At 35.8% G+C, this 19,306-nt stretch overlaps 1 protein-coding gene across 1 annotated transcript in view; it reads right to left on the bottom strand.

Moving 5' to 3' along the window:
- Nucleotides 1-562: 562 nt before the first annotated feature.
- RP2 (RP2 activator of ARL3 GTPase) overlaps nt 563-19,306 on the bottom strand; it is a 38,240-nt gene continuing 19,496 nt past the window's right edge. The window contains exons 4-5 of the mRNA XM_070606517.1: nt 4,790-4,875; nt 563-2,904 (exon numbers count right to left, since the gene is read on the bottom strand). Of these exons, the coding sequence (XP_070462618.1) occupies nt 2,821-2,904; nt 4,790-4,875 (170 nt within the window). The 3' untranslated portion in view covers nt 563-2,820. The remainder of the gene's footprint in view (nt 2,905-4,789; nt 4,876-19,306) is intronic.

Here is a 19,306-nt window from a genome sequence, read left to right as displayed (position 1 = left end):
TAAATAGAAAGTAATTTTTGCTATTGTCTCGTGCATTTCTGGTGATTTCCCCCCAATGCTCTAAATGTACTTGTAGAAGCTTTATATATAGAAATAATGATACTAAATGAATTTTAAAAACTAACCAATCTGCAGTTTCAGTACTTCTGATTTATGGGCTAGGAGAGGGAGAAGTTGGGTACAAAAAGCTGGTAAATTTGGCAGTAATTTAAAAATAAGGTCCATTTGTATAAACCTGAAAGAAGGTATACCACAAACAATTCATTATTTTCTTAAATATGGAAGAGAAAGATGCCTAATCTTAAGAAATACATTAACAAAGGAAGCATTATATTGGAAATTACTTAGATTAAAATAGGTTTCTACTTTCTTTGCATTTCTCCAGAGTTCTTTGTACACACGCGCGTGCACACCATACAGCTCATTTCTCATTAACATAAGACAGAGGTTAGACCATTTTATTTTATTTTTATCATTAAAAAATTTGTGTCATAAAATTTTGGCACATGTATGAGTAAATGTATGTTTTAGAAGTGCTCTTCAAAAATGAGTGTTAAGCCACTTTCGTTTTAACAATATTTATTACAAATCACATTTTATAAACACTAAATTACATATAAAAGCTAGACATAAATATACAGAAGCAAAAACAGCAGCCCTATTAACACAAGAGAAATAATCTAATCTAATGTTGAAACATGTATAACTTAAGAAAATTGCTAATTTTTCATTGCTAATAATTTTTCACGAATTCAAAAGCTATTCAGAAATGAAATGTTGTATACCATGATTACTATCAAAGTTTATAATTATAGAAACAACCACCATAGCACGACTTATTTTGAAAAATCTTTTCAAACATTCAGAAGCCAAATCACTGTCCTTAAAGACAAAATAAACTTGGGTAAAAGCTCTTATCTAACTGAAGAATATACAATTTTAGGCTTTGATTAGTAGTTACTAAATTTAGTGGGAAATTTTAAATTAACATCTCCCTTATATATTCCTGAGTTATTGCTAAAATACCATAGATAAAATAAAGAACTCAATTTACAGCTTTGCATGACATTGTATTACATGTTTGAAAGACAAAAAGTATTGTGATTATTTTAAATGTAAATAATGAGGTTTAATAATGTAATCATGATCACAAGGAATATGTTTAATTCAACTTAACTGTGGGACAAATTAATGCCCTCTGACCACTACTTGCAAAGCTCGTTTGTAAATTATGATTGACATTATATTAAACCTGTCACCAATTTTTATTTGCATCTTATTAAATCATTTTGACTTAAAGGAGAGGTTGACTATATAGTATAGAATGCTATTATAAAAAGATTAAAATGATGCAATGCAAATAGTTAGCACAAGGCCAGGCACAGGCTAGGTAGTCAATATTACTTACTAATTTAAAGTGAAAATTCTTTTAATGTTTTACGTCTGAACAACACATAATTCAATGTAGTAGTTAATATCTAAAAGCAGTTTAAACATGAAAATACATTTTTAGTAACAATCATATGGAGAATTTTTACAGGTGGCTATTTTCAGTCTTAGTTTTACTAAAATAGAATTAAATTTAAGGTTCGTTTTAAAAATAGACCTATGAAAGCTAATTTTCTATTAGCTGCTATATGTGATGTGGATGGCAGGTTCAGTCCCTTCTCACATGATCAACCTATCAACATCTTCTGACCTGATTACTTTAGATTACTACAAACCCCTTAAAACAGAGTTTCTCCTGGAGACTGAACCCGTGCATCTGGGGATTGGGTCCAAGAATGTGGATTTTTAAACAGTTAGCTCTCCCCTGCCTCCTGGTAAATTATTTTGGTCAAGTTGATTTAGAAAATAATGCTTTAAAGCAACAAAATAATTTTATCATACTTGAACATTATTTGATATGAGTGGCATGTCTAATGAAAATCAAATTTATCTAGCTTTTTAATAACCTGCATAGCTTATCATCATGCCTAAGTATTTCTTACCTAAATGTCACAAGATTTTGTTCTAATTCTCCTAATAGCCCTCAAGAGCTGATAAAATGGTAATCACCTTCTGGAAAACTGCCGGTGATTGGAATTTCACAGTTTTAGTGTTGCATATGCCTTTTCTTACCAGGAAGCAGAAGAGTCATCTAGCAGCTGTATTCAAAAACTAAACGGTGTGGAATTGATTCAAATAATTATTCTACTCACAAAGTAGTCTTTAAACAGCTATACTAACATCAGTTAGTAGAGTTACTTGTAAAAATGGTTATCAAATACCTATTAATTTAAAAAATTCAGTTTACAAAGTATTATGTCAACTCTGTGTACAAAATTTCATTCTCCATATTATGCACCTAGGAAGCAATTATTTAACTGGATACGTATATATGAAAAAAATATGCATAGGTTTGTTCTCATTGATCAACTAGTAATAAATCCCTCTAAATTAAAAAAGAAAAAAAATAAGCAATGGAATGTATTCTCAAACACATATCACAGGGCACTGAGGAAAGTTTAAATTATTAGAGATCTGAAAGAACATTTAATTAGGATTAAAATCATGAACTGTTACCCACTTTTGTTTTCTAATAACAGTACCATATGCAGAGAAACAAAACTGCGAGCTTACTGAAGTGGGGTACATAGTTTTTAAGCTGATTGAAACTACTTAATTGAAAATTAACTACTTTTGAAAGTCAAGTAGATGATGCAGTATTCAATGATTTATTAAAAAGTCAACTTTAACAATTTTAGCATTAGTAAAACCCACTGCTAATACACAAATTGGAAAGGACTTAACATCCAGTTCTTGGTTCCGCACTGCATTTCATATTCCCATCTGTATATCGGCAAAGTTGTAGAAGCTGTCTACATCTGCAGATGCTGTCTCCTTGCTTTCCGATACGAACATCTATTTGAAATACAAAAGAAACAAAAAATAAATACTAGTAATCTCCAAATTCCAAAGCCCACGTTCTCCACAGAAAAAAGTCACAAGCTTGCTATTTAAAAGAAATGCAAGTACATCATTTATAATATTTAATCAGTAGATTTTCTGTAGTATCTATGCAATATAGTTTCAATGGCTATAATGTAGATTGAGCTCTTTTTTTTTAAATTTTTTTTAAAGATTTTATTTTTTCCTTTTTCTCCCCAAAGCCCCCCGGTACATAGTTGTATATTCTTCGTTGTGGGTCCTTCTAGTTGTGGCATGTGGGACGCTGCCTCAGCGTGGTTTGATGAGCAGTGCCATGTCCGTGCCCAGGATTCGAACCAACGAAACACTGGGCCGCCTGCAGCGGAGCACGCGAACTTAACCACTCGGCCACAGGGCCAGCCCCTAGATTGAGCTCTTTTAAAAGCACTTCTGCTATAACTAAAGTCTTCGCTTTCCTAATACTTCAGTTGTATTTTATTACACTTGGAGTTTTATTTTGAATAGTGAATAGGGGCTGGCCCCGTGGCCGAGTGGTTAAGTTCGTGCGCTCTGCTTCGGCGGCCCAAGGTTTCGCCGGTTCGGATCCTGGGTGTGGACATGGCACCGCTCATCAGGCCACGTTGAGGCAGCGTCCCACTTGCCACAACTAGAAGGACCCACAACTAAAATATACAACTATGTACTGGGGGGATTTGGGGAGAAAAAGCAATTAAAAAAAAAGAAGATTGGCAACAGTTGTTAGCTCAGGTGCCAATCTTTAAAAAAAAAAAGCTACTGAATAAAGAGGTTTATTCAGAGAACTCTTAGTCTTTTTATTTTCTAATAATAATCTCAATAGGCTGAGAAGCAAAATTTGAGGTTATCTTTTTAAAGCTGCTAAAGATATATTATTAATTTTAAATGAATTATTTTCTAAACATAAATAAAGCAGTACTCAATAGAACCCTTCAAAAGTAGCTTTCACAAATGTCAGCCAGGAATTAGAGGAGACCTGGCTTCTATTCCAGCTTTATCATAAACTAGCTGTGTGATGCTGACAATTTAATAAACCTCCACGGGCTCAGTTTCCACACCTGTAAAATGTGGAAGCTGGATTAGACAATCTTTAACTCATCCAGATCTAAAAACTCCAAATCATATAGCCATTCCCTCTCTGTTTCTTTTTCTATTCAATCTGATTATCTTTGCCCTCTCCCTTAATACTGTGTGATGATAAAATGAGACAAAAGACAAAGTGTACTTTAAATTATGTAAGTTCAAATAATCATAAACCAAATCAGACTACAAAACCAAAAATTCCCTCTCAGATATTTATCAAAAAATAACCAGTTATATATATATATATACTCATTTAATCCTCTTATATGTTTGGTTTTTAAGTTATTTAAGTCTGAAATTCTTAAATACAGCAACATCATCAACATATCTAGAAAATACCTACATGTAATGATTTCTAGATATAGCTCAAGTTCAATTTCTGAAGCAAATAAAAACGAATACTGGGCAATAGGATTGTCTGTCTAAAAGATATAATCATAGAAATATAACATCTTTCAACATATCACTATTTTAAAAAAGGAAGGACTTCAAGAGGCATTTCATGAGACTTGACTTTAGAAACATGCATTATTGGAAGTTTTTAATAAGTAGATTCTTATTTTGTAAATTTTTAAGAAATTAAAATTTTAGTTTGGCAAAGCTTAGCTCTCAATTATTTAACACAGGTTCTAAAATTCATGACCTTCTATTTTTCTTTTTAATTCCAAGCAATACCAGGGATAAAAGTACTATTTGATTGTAAGGAAAAGGAAATGAAATGAAAAACTTTGATTGAAATGTAGTCAATAAAATCTTGTACCTTGGTGCCATTGAATGTCTCGTTGACAATGAGTTGACATCCTTCTACAGCACCGTCTCCATTAAACTCCAAGGCAATAACAGGACCTATAAGCAAACCCAAGAAGTCCTGTCTTATCATGAATACAAACCCATTCTAATATTAATCTTTTTATTTTTCCCTGAAGACTCTCCAGCCTCTTCTTTGGGAGGAAGAGAAAAGGAAGAAGGAAGTAGACAGATGGGACACATCACTTCAGCTACTTCTTCCTCCTCTAATCATAAAACAAATGAGCGCAGGGTCTCATCACGTGACGAGTAGCTTCAGTGCTATTATAGGACTAGAGTCACATTTTTAAGGGTTGTAAATAGTCTGGCTTTTCTGGGTTTCATTCTTCTATAAAAACCATAAAAATCTACCCATTTAGCAGTACAAAAAATAGTTGATAAAATGACAAATAAGATCAAAGGCAATTTAAGTCAGTTATAAGCAGGTTTTGCCAGGCAGCCAACCTTGCTTCCCACTCTCCTACTTACCAGCCAAGTTCTGGGCCACCAATAATGAAGCTAAGCCGAACAGTAATTGAGGCCAGGCACCAAAAGGAATGACCATCTGAAAGTATTTTTCTTGAGTGTGCCTTAAAACTTCATTCTAGAACCAACGGCCAAGTTTTTATTTTTTAAGTCTGAATAGCATATTGTGCCTTCTTTCCTACAAATTCATTTGAATACTTTTAAACCACTTGTACTTTAAATTCCAGTATAATGATTCATGGTTTAGTTTGGCTTGGATTTAAATGTAGCATTGGCACTACTGGTGTCAAATTGTTAGCAAACATGGCCATAAGTTAGCCAAACAAAATATGCCCTTCAATTCAATTAATATTTATTCAGCTACCACTATATTCCTAACAGATTTGATTTTTATCTCCTACAGTAATGGAGAAGTCTTGACCTCCAGGAAATTACAAATTTCTTGAAAAAAGACATAAACCCATTAAATAAATATGGAACAAGGGAAAATAATGAAATGTTAAGTAATGAAATACTAAGGTGAATGTAGTCATGTGCCATAGGACAAGGCACAAGAAAGAGAAAAGATCACACCACACTGGGCACCAAAATAACTGAGGGCTTGTGATTTAATACAGACAACAAACACAGAAAAGGCAGGATATATAACAGTCAACTGTACAATTAGATACAGAGAACAAATTAAAGTATGAGTGCTTTAGCATCACAGTGTAGATCAAGATAGGTGCTGAGTAAAGGAAAGAAGGTAACTGGGGACCATTTTCTCAGAAAAATGGATGATTCTCTTTCTGGGGCAAGAAAAGGGTAAGATCGACCTGGAATATCTTATTGAGCCAAAAAGTGATGAGGCTATCGAAGGCCAATGGGGTTGTATCAGAAGGACACAGGAGGCAGCCTGAAGGGGCTCCCAATGGCCAAATGAGACATGGTGAGATCAGAAGGACTAATGATAGCAATGTATTAAAACATACTGCAATATATCAAAAGTCATGAGTTCATAATGACATTTAAAAAGAGAAACAATTCATTGGACACCAGTGTAGGTTGCTAGGGCACCAATTCATTACTCTGAAAACTGATGCTAAATTATTTTCCCTTCATTTATTGTGCTTTTCTGATACGAAGCATATTTCAAGTTAACCAAACAGCTCTGATGTACAAGGAGAAGTTCTGTTAATATGCCTTAATAAATGCAGAGGTAATGACATGATTAGAAAATGATCAGTTTGCAACTCGTAATAAAATAACTGGATCAGGCAACGATCATCAGTGGTTTTAGCATCCCACAGGGAAACTGACAAGAAACTTTACAATAAAAAGAGAAGGCTGTCACCACCTGAACCTACCGATCCATCTTAGCATCCCTAAAAGTGCAACAATTAAACATTATGTGCCCTCTCATTTCACGCTATAGGAAATAGTACCACTCGTGAAATATTCTTGCCAAAAAAAAAAAAAACTAAACGAGTATAAACACGGCTTTGATCTAACTTCTAGTCTACAAGAACCATAAAGGAACAAATTAAACAAACTCATGCATACCACAGGACAACTGACCAGGTTTCTTTTACAAGACAAAGGCATGAAACAAAAGGGGAGTAGGAACACCTGTTTCTGGTTAGGAGAGCTATAAGATACAAAACAAGCATATACAGTGAGGGAGCCAATTTTAGATCTGGATCAAGTTAACTGTAAAAATACATAGATTGTATTGACAATTAGGGAAATTCGAATATGAACTGGGCATTAGATATTAAGGAATTGTTGTTAATCATGATAGATGTGATAATATAATGTAATGTTTAAGAAAACATCCATTTTAAATTTTGTTTTGTTTAAGACACATACTGAAATATTTAGGGATGAAATGACAGGACATATCAAAATTTGATTAAAATATTTCAGCAAAAGAAGAGATTATAGATTATTCTTTAGAGTATGGCAAAAAGTTGATAAAACTGGGGGATGGGTACACATGGGGTCATTGTACTCTCTACTTTTGAGGAGACAGAGTACATTTGGAAATTTACAAAGAGTTTAAAAAGCATTTTAAACTGAATAAATACTGAACTAAAAAGAAAAAACTGATGATAAATGTAGAGTTTCCAGTTTTGCAGAGAGTGGAAAGTTTGAATTAAGGTAGAATAGAGAATGCTTTTATTTAGAATTCACCACAAGGAAATACAGAAGATATATTTTTTAAGGTCAGACATTTATTACTGAAAGTTCCTGTATTCTACAAAGGCAATATAATCTAGGACTCAGAAATACAATTTTGGTAGAATTACCCAGGTACATAACTTGGCTGATATTCTTTGAGTAGAATATGATGAACTTCCAATAAGTGACCTAAAAATTTGCCAACAAAGAAACACGAATGAAAAATGTGGACAAGGGCATTAGTTTTGATTAACGTGTACATAATCTTAAATTTTTTAAAAATTACAAAGCTGACACCACACTTTTTAAGCAGTCATATTTGTCTGTCTTATGATGATGACCACAATTACTGTGATTATTTCAAACTGAACTATGAGGTCAACAAGGATCATCGGTCATGTTTTTAGGGTTTTAATGCTAACGTCTTATCAAATAGTTCGCAGCAGCTTTAAATCTAAATATTTGAACTGGCATGAAAAATTGTGAGACTTTGAAGTAAACAAAAAAGATTCCTGGATGTCCTATCTAACAAACTCTTCTGTGTTATCTAACGTGACCTTGGAAGAAGCCACTGTCACGTCTCCATTAGATTACAGCAACCACCTCCCAGCTGGTCTCTCTGCTCCCCCTAGAGCAACCAGAAGGAGAAAAGCTACATTTTAAAGGGACCAGGACATTTCTCTGCTCTGAAACCTCCAGTCAAATATGATCTATATTTTTCTTATTTTTAATTGTTCTAAAAATAACTGACAGTTTAAAGTAATAATATGAACAATGTATTAGGTGTTTATAGCATCTGTAATAGTAAAATATATAACAGTGACACAGGGATGGGAGGGAAGATTTGAGAATATAATGTTATTAGGTCCTTATATGCTATAGGTAAAGTGGTATAATATTATTAGAAGGTGGAGTCAAATTACTTAAATACGTATGCTGTAAAACCTAAGGTGACCATTAAATAAGATTTGGAAAAAGAGGCATAAATAATGTCAATAAAGGAGATAAAATGGAATCATAAAAAAATGCCCAATAAACAGAAGAAGAGGTAACAAGAAACAAAGAACAAATGGAACAGAAAGAAGCTAGCAAGTTGGTAGATGTTGATCCAAATATTATGAATCCCTTTCTATGTGAATGGTCTAAACATACCAGTTAAAAGACATAGATTGTCAGATTGGATTAAAAAGCGTGAACCAACTATATGCTGTTTACAAAAAATTCCTTTTAGATGTACAAACTTTGATAAGTTTAAAGCAAAGGGATAAAGATATATCATGAAACAGTATCAACCAAATGAAAGCTGGAGTAGCTACATTTCACACAAAGTAGATTTCAGAACAAGGAAGATTAGCAAACAAAGAGGGACATTATATAATGATAAAAGATTCTCCAAGGAGACATGACAATCCTAAACGTGTATGCACCTAACAACAGAGTTTCAAAATTCATGAGGCAAAACCCCATAGGACCTGAAAAGAGAAACAGATGAATCCACAAGTATAGTTGGAGTCTTTGACATTCCTCTCTCTTTAATTCATAGAATGAGTAGGCAGAAAATCAGTAAGGAAATAGATGACCTGAACAGCACTATCAACCAAATGGACCTACTGAACATTTATAGAACATTCCATCAAACAAAAGCAGATAATACATTCTTCTCATATACACACAGAATACTCACCAAGATAGACTATATTCTGTGCCACAAAACAAACCTTAACTAATTAAAGAAAATAGAAATCATACAATGTGCATTTCCAGACCATAACAGCATTAATCTAGAAATCAGTGACAGAAACACATCTGGACAATCTCCAAATGTTTGGAAGTTAAACAATAGAATTCTAAATAATCCATGGATCAAAGGAAAAGTTTCAAGGGAAACTAAAAAATATTCTGAACTACAGTCATGCATCACTTAACAACAGGGATATGTTCAGAGAACTGCACTGTTAAGTGATTTTGTTGTTGTGTGAACATCATAGCATGAACTTACACAAACCTAGATGGTATAGCCTACTACACACCTAGGCTGTATGGTACTAATTTTATGGGACCACCGTTGTACATGTGGTCTGTCATCGACTGAAACATCATTATGTGGCACATGACTGTACATCAGGGGTCAACACACTTTTTCTGTAAAGAACCAGGTAGGAAATATTTTAGGCTTAGCGGGCCTTACAGCGTCTGTCAGAACTAATCATCTCTGCTGTTATAGGGCAAAAGCAGCAAAACAACAGATAAAAGAATGAGCATGGCTGTGCTCCAATAAAGCTTCATTTACAAAACATGCAGTAGCCCATAATTTGCCAAACCCTGAATTAAATGAAAATACATCATATCAAAATTTGCAGGATGCAGCTAAAGCAGTGCTTACATTTTATACAGTTGATCCTCATTATTTGCAGATTCCTTATTTGCGAATTTGCCTACTTAGTAAAATTTATTTGTAAGCCCCAAATCAATACTTGCAGTCTTTTCATGGTCATTAGTAGACACACACAGAGCAGTGAAAAATTTGAGTTGCCTGACATGCATGTTCCCAGTGAAGGCAAACAAAGTGATGCTCTGCCTTCTTTTATCAGCATTCATTCTGTAAACAAGTGTCCTTTTCACAGTCTATTTAGTGCCACATTTTTGTTGGTGATTTTGATGTTTAAAATGGCCCCCAAACATAGCACTGAAGTGCTGTCTAATGTTCCTAAGCTTCGGAAGGCTGTGATGCGCCTTACAGAGAAAGTATCTGTTAGATAAGCTTCACTCAGGTATGAGTTACAGTGCTGTTGGCTGTGAGTTCAATGATATATACTAAATAAGGTGTCTTTAAACAGAAACACAGATACAACAAGGTTATGTATTGATTGGTTGACAAAAACGTTGTGACCAGAGACTTGCAGGAACCTAACCCTGTATTTCTCCTCGGAGCAACAGTTCAGTACTTACTAATTCAGCATTCACAGTGACTTTATAGAACATTACTGTGAATAACAAGAATCAACTCTATTAGAGAAGTATCTGAAATCAGTAACCTAAGCTTAAACCTTAGGAAACTAGAGAAAGAAGAGCAAATCAAACCCAAAGCAAGTGAAAGGGGAGGAAATAAGTATTAGAGCAGAGACCAATGAAATTGAAAAGAGAAAAATAGAGAAAAAACCCAGTGAAACAAAAAGCTGCTTCTTTGAAATTATCAATAAAATGATAAACCTCTATCTAGGCTGATGGGAGTGGGAGAGGACCCAAATTACCAATAGCAGGAATATAAGAGGAACATCACTACTGATCCCACAGACATGACTAAGAATAAGGAAATACTATAAACACTCTATGCCCATAAATTTGATAACTTAGATGAAATGAAACAATTTCCTGAAAGACAAAAACTATCAAAATTCACTCAAGGAGAAAAAGACATTCTGAAGAGCCCTATAAATAATAAATAAAATTTATAGCTAAAAATCTTTCCAAAAATTCTCCAGGCCCAGATGTTTTCACTGGCAAATTCTACCACAGGAAGAAATGATACCAATTCTCTATAATCTCTTCAAGATCATAGAAAAGAAAGGATACTTCTCAACTCATTTTATGAGGCCAGCATTACCCTAATATTAAAGCCAGACAAAGATATTACAAGAAAACGACAGACTAATATTCCTCATGAACAAAGATGCAAAAATCCTCAATAAAATAACAGCAAATCAAATCTGGCAATATATTAAAGGGATAATAATACATCATGATCAAGGGGGTTCATCTCAAAAATACAGGGCTGGTTCAACATTCAAAATCAACCAAAGTCAATCACCAGATTAAATGACTCAATAATAAAAAACATATGATCATCTCAATAAATGCAGAAAAAGCATTCAACAAAATTCAACATCCACGTGTGATAAAAACCCAACAAACTAGGAATAGAATGGAACTCCCTTAGCCTAATATAAAGTATGTATAAAAAACTTACAACTAACATCATTCTTAATGGTGAGACTGAACACTTTCACCCTGAGATCAGCAACAGGGCAAGGATGTCCTCTTTTCACTCTTCTATACAGCTTCATAGTGGAAGTCTTAGCCAGCATCATAATGCAAGAAAAAGAAATAAAAGGCATGTCAAAGGGACAGAGGAACCAATCTAAAAGAGCTCCCAAAGGCTAAAACTGCAACAATTTGATAGTATTGGATTATAACCCAAAGAATAAAATACATATCCATGAGTCCCTATTGACAGACATAAATGATTGAATAAATAAATGGGAGAGAAGGGAAATATCTTTCTTACAGAAGAATTCCAAATAATGTATGTACATAATCCCTTCTCTAGGAGGTAGAGCTTAATTCCCCTCTCCTTGAGTGTAGGTTGGTTTTAGTGACTCAACTTCCAAAACACAGAATATAGAGAGGGAAAAATAGGAAGTTTACAGTGTTCAGGAAACCTGGCAGATACCACCTGAACCAAGTCACTAAGGTCAACATCATCAGCAATAAGTCATGTTGCTATCGCTTGCTCTCTTATGTGATGTGATGAGAAGGGCACTTCATTTTTTCCCCCAAACCTATAACCCACGTCTAACCAGAGAAAACATCAGACAAACCCAAACTGAGGGACATTCTACAAAATAACTTTACCAGTACTGTTGAAATGTTTCAAGGTTATAAAAAACAAGGAAAGACTAAGGAACTGTCACAGATTAGAAGAGATTAAGGAGACATGACAACTAAATGCAATGTGGGATTGAATTCTGGAACAGAAAAAGGACCTAAGTGGGTGCCAGCCTGGTGGCGCGGCGGTTAAGTGCGCACGTTCCCCTTCTCGGCTGCCTGGGGTTCACCAGTTTGGATCCTGAGTGCAGACATGGCAGTGCTTGGCACACCAGCCTCTGGTAGGCATCCCAGTATAAAGTAGAGGAAGATGGGCATGCATGTTAGCTCAGGGCCAGTCTTCCTCAGCAAAAAGAGGAGGATTGGCAGCATTTAGCTCAGGGCTAATCTTCCTCAAAAAAAAAAGGACACAAGTAGAAAAAGTGATGAAATTTGAATAAAGTTTATAGTTTAAGTTAATAGTATTTTACCAATGTAAATTTCTTAGTTTTGACAAATGTACCATGGTTATGTTAACATTATGGGAAACTGGGTAAAGGGTATATGGAAACTCTCTGTACTACCTTCACAATTTTTCTGTAAATCTAAAACTATTCCAATATAAAAAGTTTATTAAAAAAAATAAAGGACGTCAGCAACATGGCAGCGTGAGCTCACCCGGGACTCTCTTCCCTCCAAATTACAACCAAAAAGAGCAACTGCTTTTCAACCAAAAAAAAAAATCCTAATAACAGAAATCGTCAGAGACCTACAGAAGCCAAATGACGGAAGGCGGAGAGGCTGCAGCCGGCCTTGGAGGAGCTGCAACAGGGTAGGAGAGAACTTCGCTCCCTCCCCTAGAGACTGGGATCACTGCCGTGGGTGAGGGAAGGAGTGGGGGAGGGGCTGTGCATCCACAGGATCATCCAGGACTCCCACTGCCTGTGCAGGGAAACCCTCTAATGGGAAAGCTTTCGTGTGGGGGAACCCCAGCAAGGCAGGGCCCCGTGAGACCAGAAAGTGAGAGCTGATCCAACACGGGTCAGCGTGAGTGAAAGTGCCCTTCCTCCCTCCACCCACGCTGCACGCGGCCATCATGGCTGAAGGTGGAGGGCTCAGAAAACAAGGCTCTCGACCCCCATCTAGTGGCGACAGGCTGTAACTGCAACCGAATAATAGCATCATGCGCAAAAACTGCTCCTCTACCATCCAGCAATTTATAAAAGCTCCAGTCCAAAAGGAAAATAATAAAAATACAGAAGTAGGTCCTGAGGGCTTGGAAATGGGTAAACTAAGTGAAGATGAGTTCAAAATAGCTATCATCAAAATATTCAATGAGGTAAAGGGAAATATAGAGAAACAAGTCAACGAGTTCTGGAGTTACTTCACAAAAGAGATTGAAATTATAAAGAAGAATTAATTAGAAATACTAGAGATGAAAAATACAACGGATCAGATAAAACAGAATATGGGTTCCCTGAATGCCCATGCAGACACCATAGAGGAGAAAATTAGCATAATCGAAGATAGACAGGCTGAATGGCTCCAGACAGAGGAAGAAAGAGAACTAAGAATTTAAAAAACTGAAGAAAATCTCAGAGAAATAGCTGACTCAATGAGAAAATGCAACTTGAGAATCATCAGAATTCCTGAGGGTGTGGAAAAGGAAAATGGAGCAGAAAGTGTGCTCAACAAAATAATAGAAGAGAACTTCCCAAATCTAGGGATTGAGAGAGAAATGTGTGCGGAGGAAGCTTTCAGATCTCCTAGATTTGTCAATGTAAAAAGACCTACTGCAAGGCATATAGTAGTAAAAATGGCAAAAATGAATGACAAAGAAAGAATACTCAGGGCAGCAAGGCAGAAGAAAATAACCTACAAAGGCACCCCCATCAGACTTTCAGCGGATTTCTCTACAGAAACCTTACAAGCTAGGAGAGATTGCAGTGACATATTCAAAACTTTAAAGGATAAAAATCTTCAGCCAAGAATACTCTATCCAGAAAAAATATCCTTCAGATATGAGGGAGAAATTAAATCTTTTCCAGACAAACAAAAGCTAAGGGAATTTGTAGTCACAAGACCTCCACTACAAGAAATCCTCAAGAAGGCTCTCATACCTGAAAAAAAGGGAGTAAGGGGTCACAAAACACAGAGTAGGGAGAGAAATAGAATCTGAATAGGATAGTAAATATTCAACTATAGCATTAGGATAAAGGGAAGGAAATCAACAAAGCAAAGACAATCTTATCACTCTAACCACAAACTCACAACACAAGTTGGAGTAAGAGATGAAAATAATAATTTAGGAGGGGAGGAGGAAAGGGACTGAATCAGTCTAGGCTAAGGAAGTAAGAGACCACCAGAAAATGGACTATGATATACACGAGATTCTGAATACAAACTTCAGGGTAGCCACTAAACTAAAAAACAGAACAGAGACACAAAACATAAATAAGGAAAAATCTAAGAAACCCAGCATAAGAAATTGCAGAAGTCAATGGGTAGGCTACAACACACACAACGAGAAACAAAGGAAACACAGGAAAACAGGAAAACGAGCAACAGAATGACAGCATTAAGCCCTCATGCATCAATACTCACCTTCAATGTAAACAGATTGAACTCTCCAATAAAAAGACACAGAGTGGCAAAACGGATTAAAGAACAAGATCCAACAATTTGTTGCCTCCAGAAAACACACCTTAGCTCCAAGGACAAACACAGGCTCAGAGTGAAGGGGTGGAGGACAATACTTCAAGCTAATAGCAAACAAAAGAAAGCAGGTGTCGCAATACTTATATCAGACAAAACAGACTTCAAGATAAGGCAGATAAAGAGAGACATAGAGGGCCAATATATAATGATCAAAGGGACACTTCATCAAGAAGAAATAACGCTTATAAATATCTATGCACCCAACACAGGAGCACCAAAGTTCATAAAGCAACTATTAACAAACCTAAAAGAAGATATCAAAAATAACACAATAATAGGAGGGGACCTCAACACCCCACTTACATTAATGGACAGATCGTCCAGACAGAAAATCAACAAACAGCGGAGCTAAACGAAAAGCTAAAACACTTGGACTTAATAGACATATATAGAACACTTCATCCAAAAACAGCAGAATACACATTCTTCTCAAACATGCATTGAAGATTCTCAAGGATAGACCATATATTGGGAAACAAGGCAAGCTTCTACAAATTTAAAAAAATTGAAATAATAACAAGCATCTTCTCTGATCATAATGCTATAAAGTTAGAAATTAATTAGAAGAAGAAAGCTGAGAAAGGCACAAGGATGTGGAGACTAAACAATACGCTATTGAACAAGCAATGGATCATTGAAGAAATTAAAGAAGAAATCAAAAAATACCTGGAGACAAATGAAAATGATAACATGCCATACCAACTCATATGGGATGCAGCAAAAGGTGTATTAAGAGGAAAATTCATCACAAGACAGACACATCTTAACAAACAAGAAAAATCCCAAATCAGCAATCTTAAACTACACCTAACTGAATTAGAGAAAGAAGAACAAAGCCCAAAGTCAGGAGAAGGAGAGAAATAATAAAAATCAGAGCAGAAATAAATGCTATTGAAACAAAAAAGGCAGTAGAAAGGATCAATGAAACAAAGAGCTGGTTCTTTGAGAAGATAAATAAAATTGACAAACCCCTAGCCAAACTTACAAAGAAAAAAAGAGAGAAAGCTCAAATAAACAAAATCAGACAGGAAAGAGGAGAAATAACAACAGACTCCGCAGAAATACAATGGATTATAAGAGAATCTACGAAAAACTATATGCCAGCAAAATGGATAACCTAGAGGAAATGGATAAATTCTTGGACTCCTACAATCTCCCACAGCTTAGTCAAGAAGAAGCAGACAATTTGAACAGACCAATCACAAGGAAAGAGATTGAAACAGCAATCAAAAGCATCCCAAAGAATAAAACCCCAGGACTAGATGGCTTTCCTGGGGAATTCTACCAACTTTCAGAGAGGATTTAATATCCATCCTTTTCAAGCTATTCCAAAAAAATTAGGGAGGATGGAACACTTCCTAACACATTCTATGAGGCCAACACCACACTGATACCAAAGCCTGACAAGGACACCACGAAAAAAGAGAACTACAGGCCAATATCGCTGATGAACATAGATGCAAAAATTATCAACAAAATTTTGGCAACCCAAATACAGCAATTCATCAAAAGGATCATACATCATGATCAAGTGGGATTCATACCAGGGACACAGGGATGGTTCAACATCCGCAAATCAATCAACGTGATACACCACATCACCAAACTGAGGAATAAAAACCACATGATCATCTCAATAGATTCAGAGAAAGCATTTGACAAGATCCAACAGCCATTTATGATAAAAACTCTGAACAAAATGGGGATAGACGGGAACTACCTCAACATAATAAAGGCCATCTATGACACACCCACAGCCAACAACATACTCAATGGGCGAAAACTGAATGCCATCCCCCTGAAAACAGGAACAGGACAAGGATGCCCTCTGTCACCACTCTTATTTAACACAGTACTGGAGGTCCTGGCCAGAGCAATCAGGGAAGAAAAAGGAATAAAAGGAATCCAAATAGGGAGGAAAGAAGTGAAACTCTTGCTGTTTGCAGATGACATGATCTGATATATAGAAAACCCCAAAGAATCCATTGGAAAACTTTTAGAAGTAATCAACAATTACAGCAAAGTTGCAGGGTATAAAATCAATTTACATAAATCAGTAGCATTTCTATACTCTAATAACGAACTAACAGAAAAAGAACTCAAGAACACAATACCATTCACAATCGCAACAAAAAGAATAAAATACCTCCGGGTGAATTTAAGGAAGTGAAAGACCTATGCAATGAAAATTACAAGGCTTTTCTGGAAGAAATGAATGATGACATAAAGAGATGGAAAGACATTCCATGCACATGGATTGGAAGAATAAACATAGTTTAAATGCCCATTCTACCCAAAGCAATCAACAGATTCAACGCCATCCCAATCAGAATCCCAATGACGTTGTTTACAGAAATAGAACAAAGAATCCTGAAATTCATATGGGGCAACAAAATACCCTGAATTGCTAAAGCAATACTGAGAAAAAAGAACACAGCTGGAGGCATCACAATCCCTGACTTCAAAACATACTACAAAGCTACAGTAATCAAAACAGCATGGTACTGGTACAAAAACAGGTGCACAGATCAATGGAACAGAATTGAAAGCCCAGAAATAAAACCACACATCTATGGACAGCTAATCTTCAACAAAGGAGCTGAGGGCATACAATGCAGAAAAGAAAGTCTTTTCAACAAATGGTGCTGGGAAAACTGGAAAGCCACAGGTAAAAGAATGAAAATTGACCATTCTTTTTCACCATTCACCAAAATAAACTCAAAATGGATCAAAGACCTAAAGCTGAGACCTGAAACCATAAGGCTTCTAGAATAAAATGTAGGCAGTACACTCTTTGACATCAGTATTAAAAGGATCTTTTCAGACACCATGTCTTCTCAGACAAGGGAAACAATAGAAAGAATAAACAAATGGGACTTCATCAGACTAAAGAGCTTCTTCAAGGCAAGGGAAAACAGGATTGAAACAAAAAAACCCACTAACTGGGAAAAAATATTTGCAAGTAATACATCCGACAAAGGCTTAATATCCATAATATATAAAGAACTCACACATCTCGACAACAAAAAATTAAACAACCCGATCAAAAAATGGGCAGGAGACACGAACAGACATTTCTCCAAAGAAGATATACGGATGGCCAATAGGCACATGAAAAGATGTTCATCATCACTGATCATCAGGGAAATGCAAATCAAAACTACACTAAGATATCACCTTACACCCATTAGAAGGACAAAAATAATTAAAACAAATAGTAACAAATGTTGGAGAGGTTGTGGAGAAAAAGGAACCCTCATGCACTGCTGGTGGGAATGCAAACTGATGCAGCCACTATGGAAAACAGTATGGAGATTCCTCAAAAAATTAAAAATAGAACTACCATGACCCAGCTATCCCACTACTGGGTATCTATCCAAAGAACTTGAAGTCAGCAATTCCAAAAGTCCCATGCACCCCTATGTTCATTGCAGCATTATTTACAATAGCCAAGACGTGGAAGCAACCTAAGTGCCCATCAACAGATGAATGGATAAAGAAGATGTGGTATATATACACAATGGAATACTACTCAGCCGTAAAAAAGAACAAAATTGTCCCATTTGGAACAACATGGATGGACCTTGAGGGAATTATGTTAAATGAAATAAGCCAGATAGAGAAGGACAATCTCTGTATGACTCCACTCATATGAGGAGCTTAAACATGTGGACAAAGAGAACAGATTAGTGGCTATGTGGGGAAAGGGGGGGGTGGGGGCTGGGCACACAGGGTGAAGGGGTGCACCTACAACATGATTGACAAACAATAATGTACAACTGAAATTTCACAAGATTGTAACCTATCAACTCAATAAAAAATGCAAAAAAAAAATTAAAAAATAAAAATGTTTAGTAGCTTCTCATCTCACTCAGACTAGAAGCCAAAGTGTCTACAGTGGCCTACAAGGCCCTAAATTATCTAACTCCTCCACTACTACTTCTCAGATCTCATCTACTATGTTTGTTGAATAAATGAATGAATGACCCTCTAAAACAAAGGAACCCAAGTCTGACTAATCATCAGAATCATCTGGGGAAATTTTTAAATGCATATTCCAAGGGTATATCTCAGAGACATTTGGCTCAGTCTTTCTGAGGCAGGAGTTGGAAATTTACATCTTTGAAAGCACCCTAGATGGTTCTGAGGATTAGTCAGGTTGAAGATTCTCAAGATGGAAAACAATGAATTCTCTCATTAAGCAGTCACATAGATTTATTAATTGAAAGTACATAACGATGACTACTTTAACTGAAGAGGAAAATTTAGAGACTCTAAAGTACAAAGTATTTGAAAGAAAAGTGAATTTTCAAAAGAGTAAGTCCACCCTCAGCTCAGAACAGTGCTTTGCAACTGGGAGCAATTTTACCCTCCAGGGAACATTTGGCAATGTCTGGAAACATTTTTGGTTGCCACAATTGGGGCAGTGTGCTACTGGCACGTAGTCAGAAGAGGCAGGGACACTACTAAACATCTTAGAATGTACAAGACAGCCCCCCACAACAAAGAATTATCTGTCCTAAAATGTCAATCATGCTGAGGC

The sequence above is a fragment of the Equus przewalskii genome, chromosome X, assembly GCF_037783145.1.
Source record: "Equus przewalskii isolate Varuska chromosome X, EquPr2, whole genome shotgun sequence".
In the NCBI taxonomy this organism is placed as follows: Eukaryota; Metazoa; Chordata; class Mammalia; order Perissodactyla; family Equidae; genus Equus; species Equus przewalskii.
Note: the sequence above shows the minus strand (reverse complement) of the source record. Positions and strands in the feature narration are given on the sequence as shown.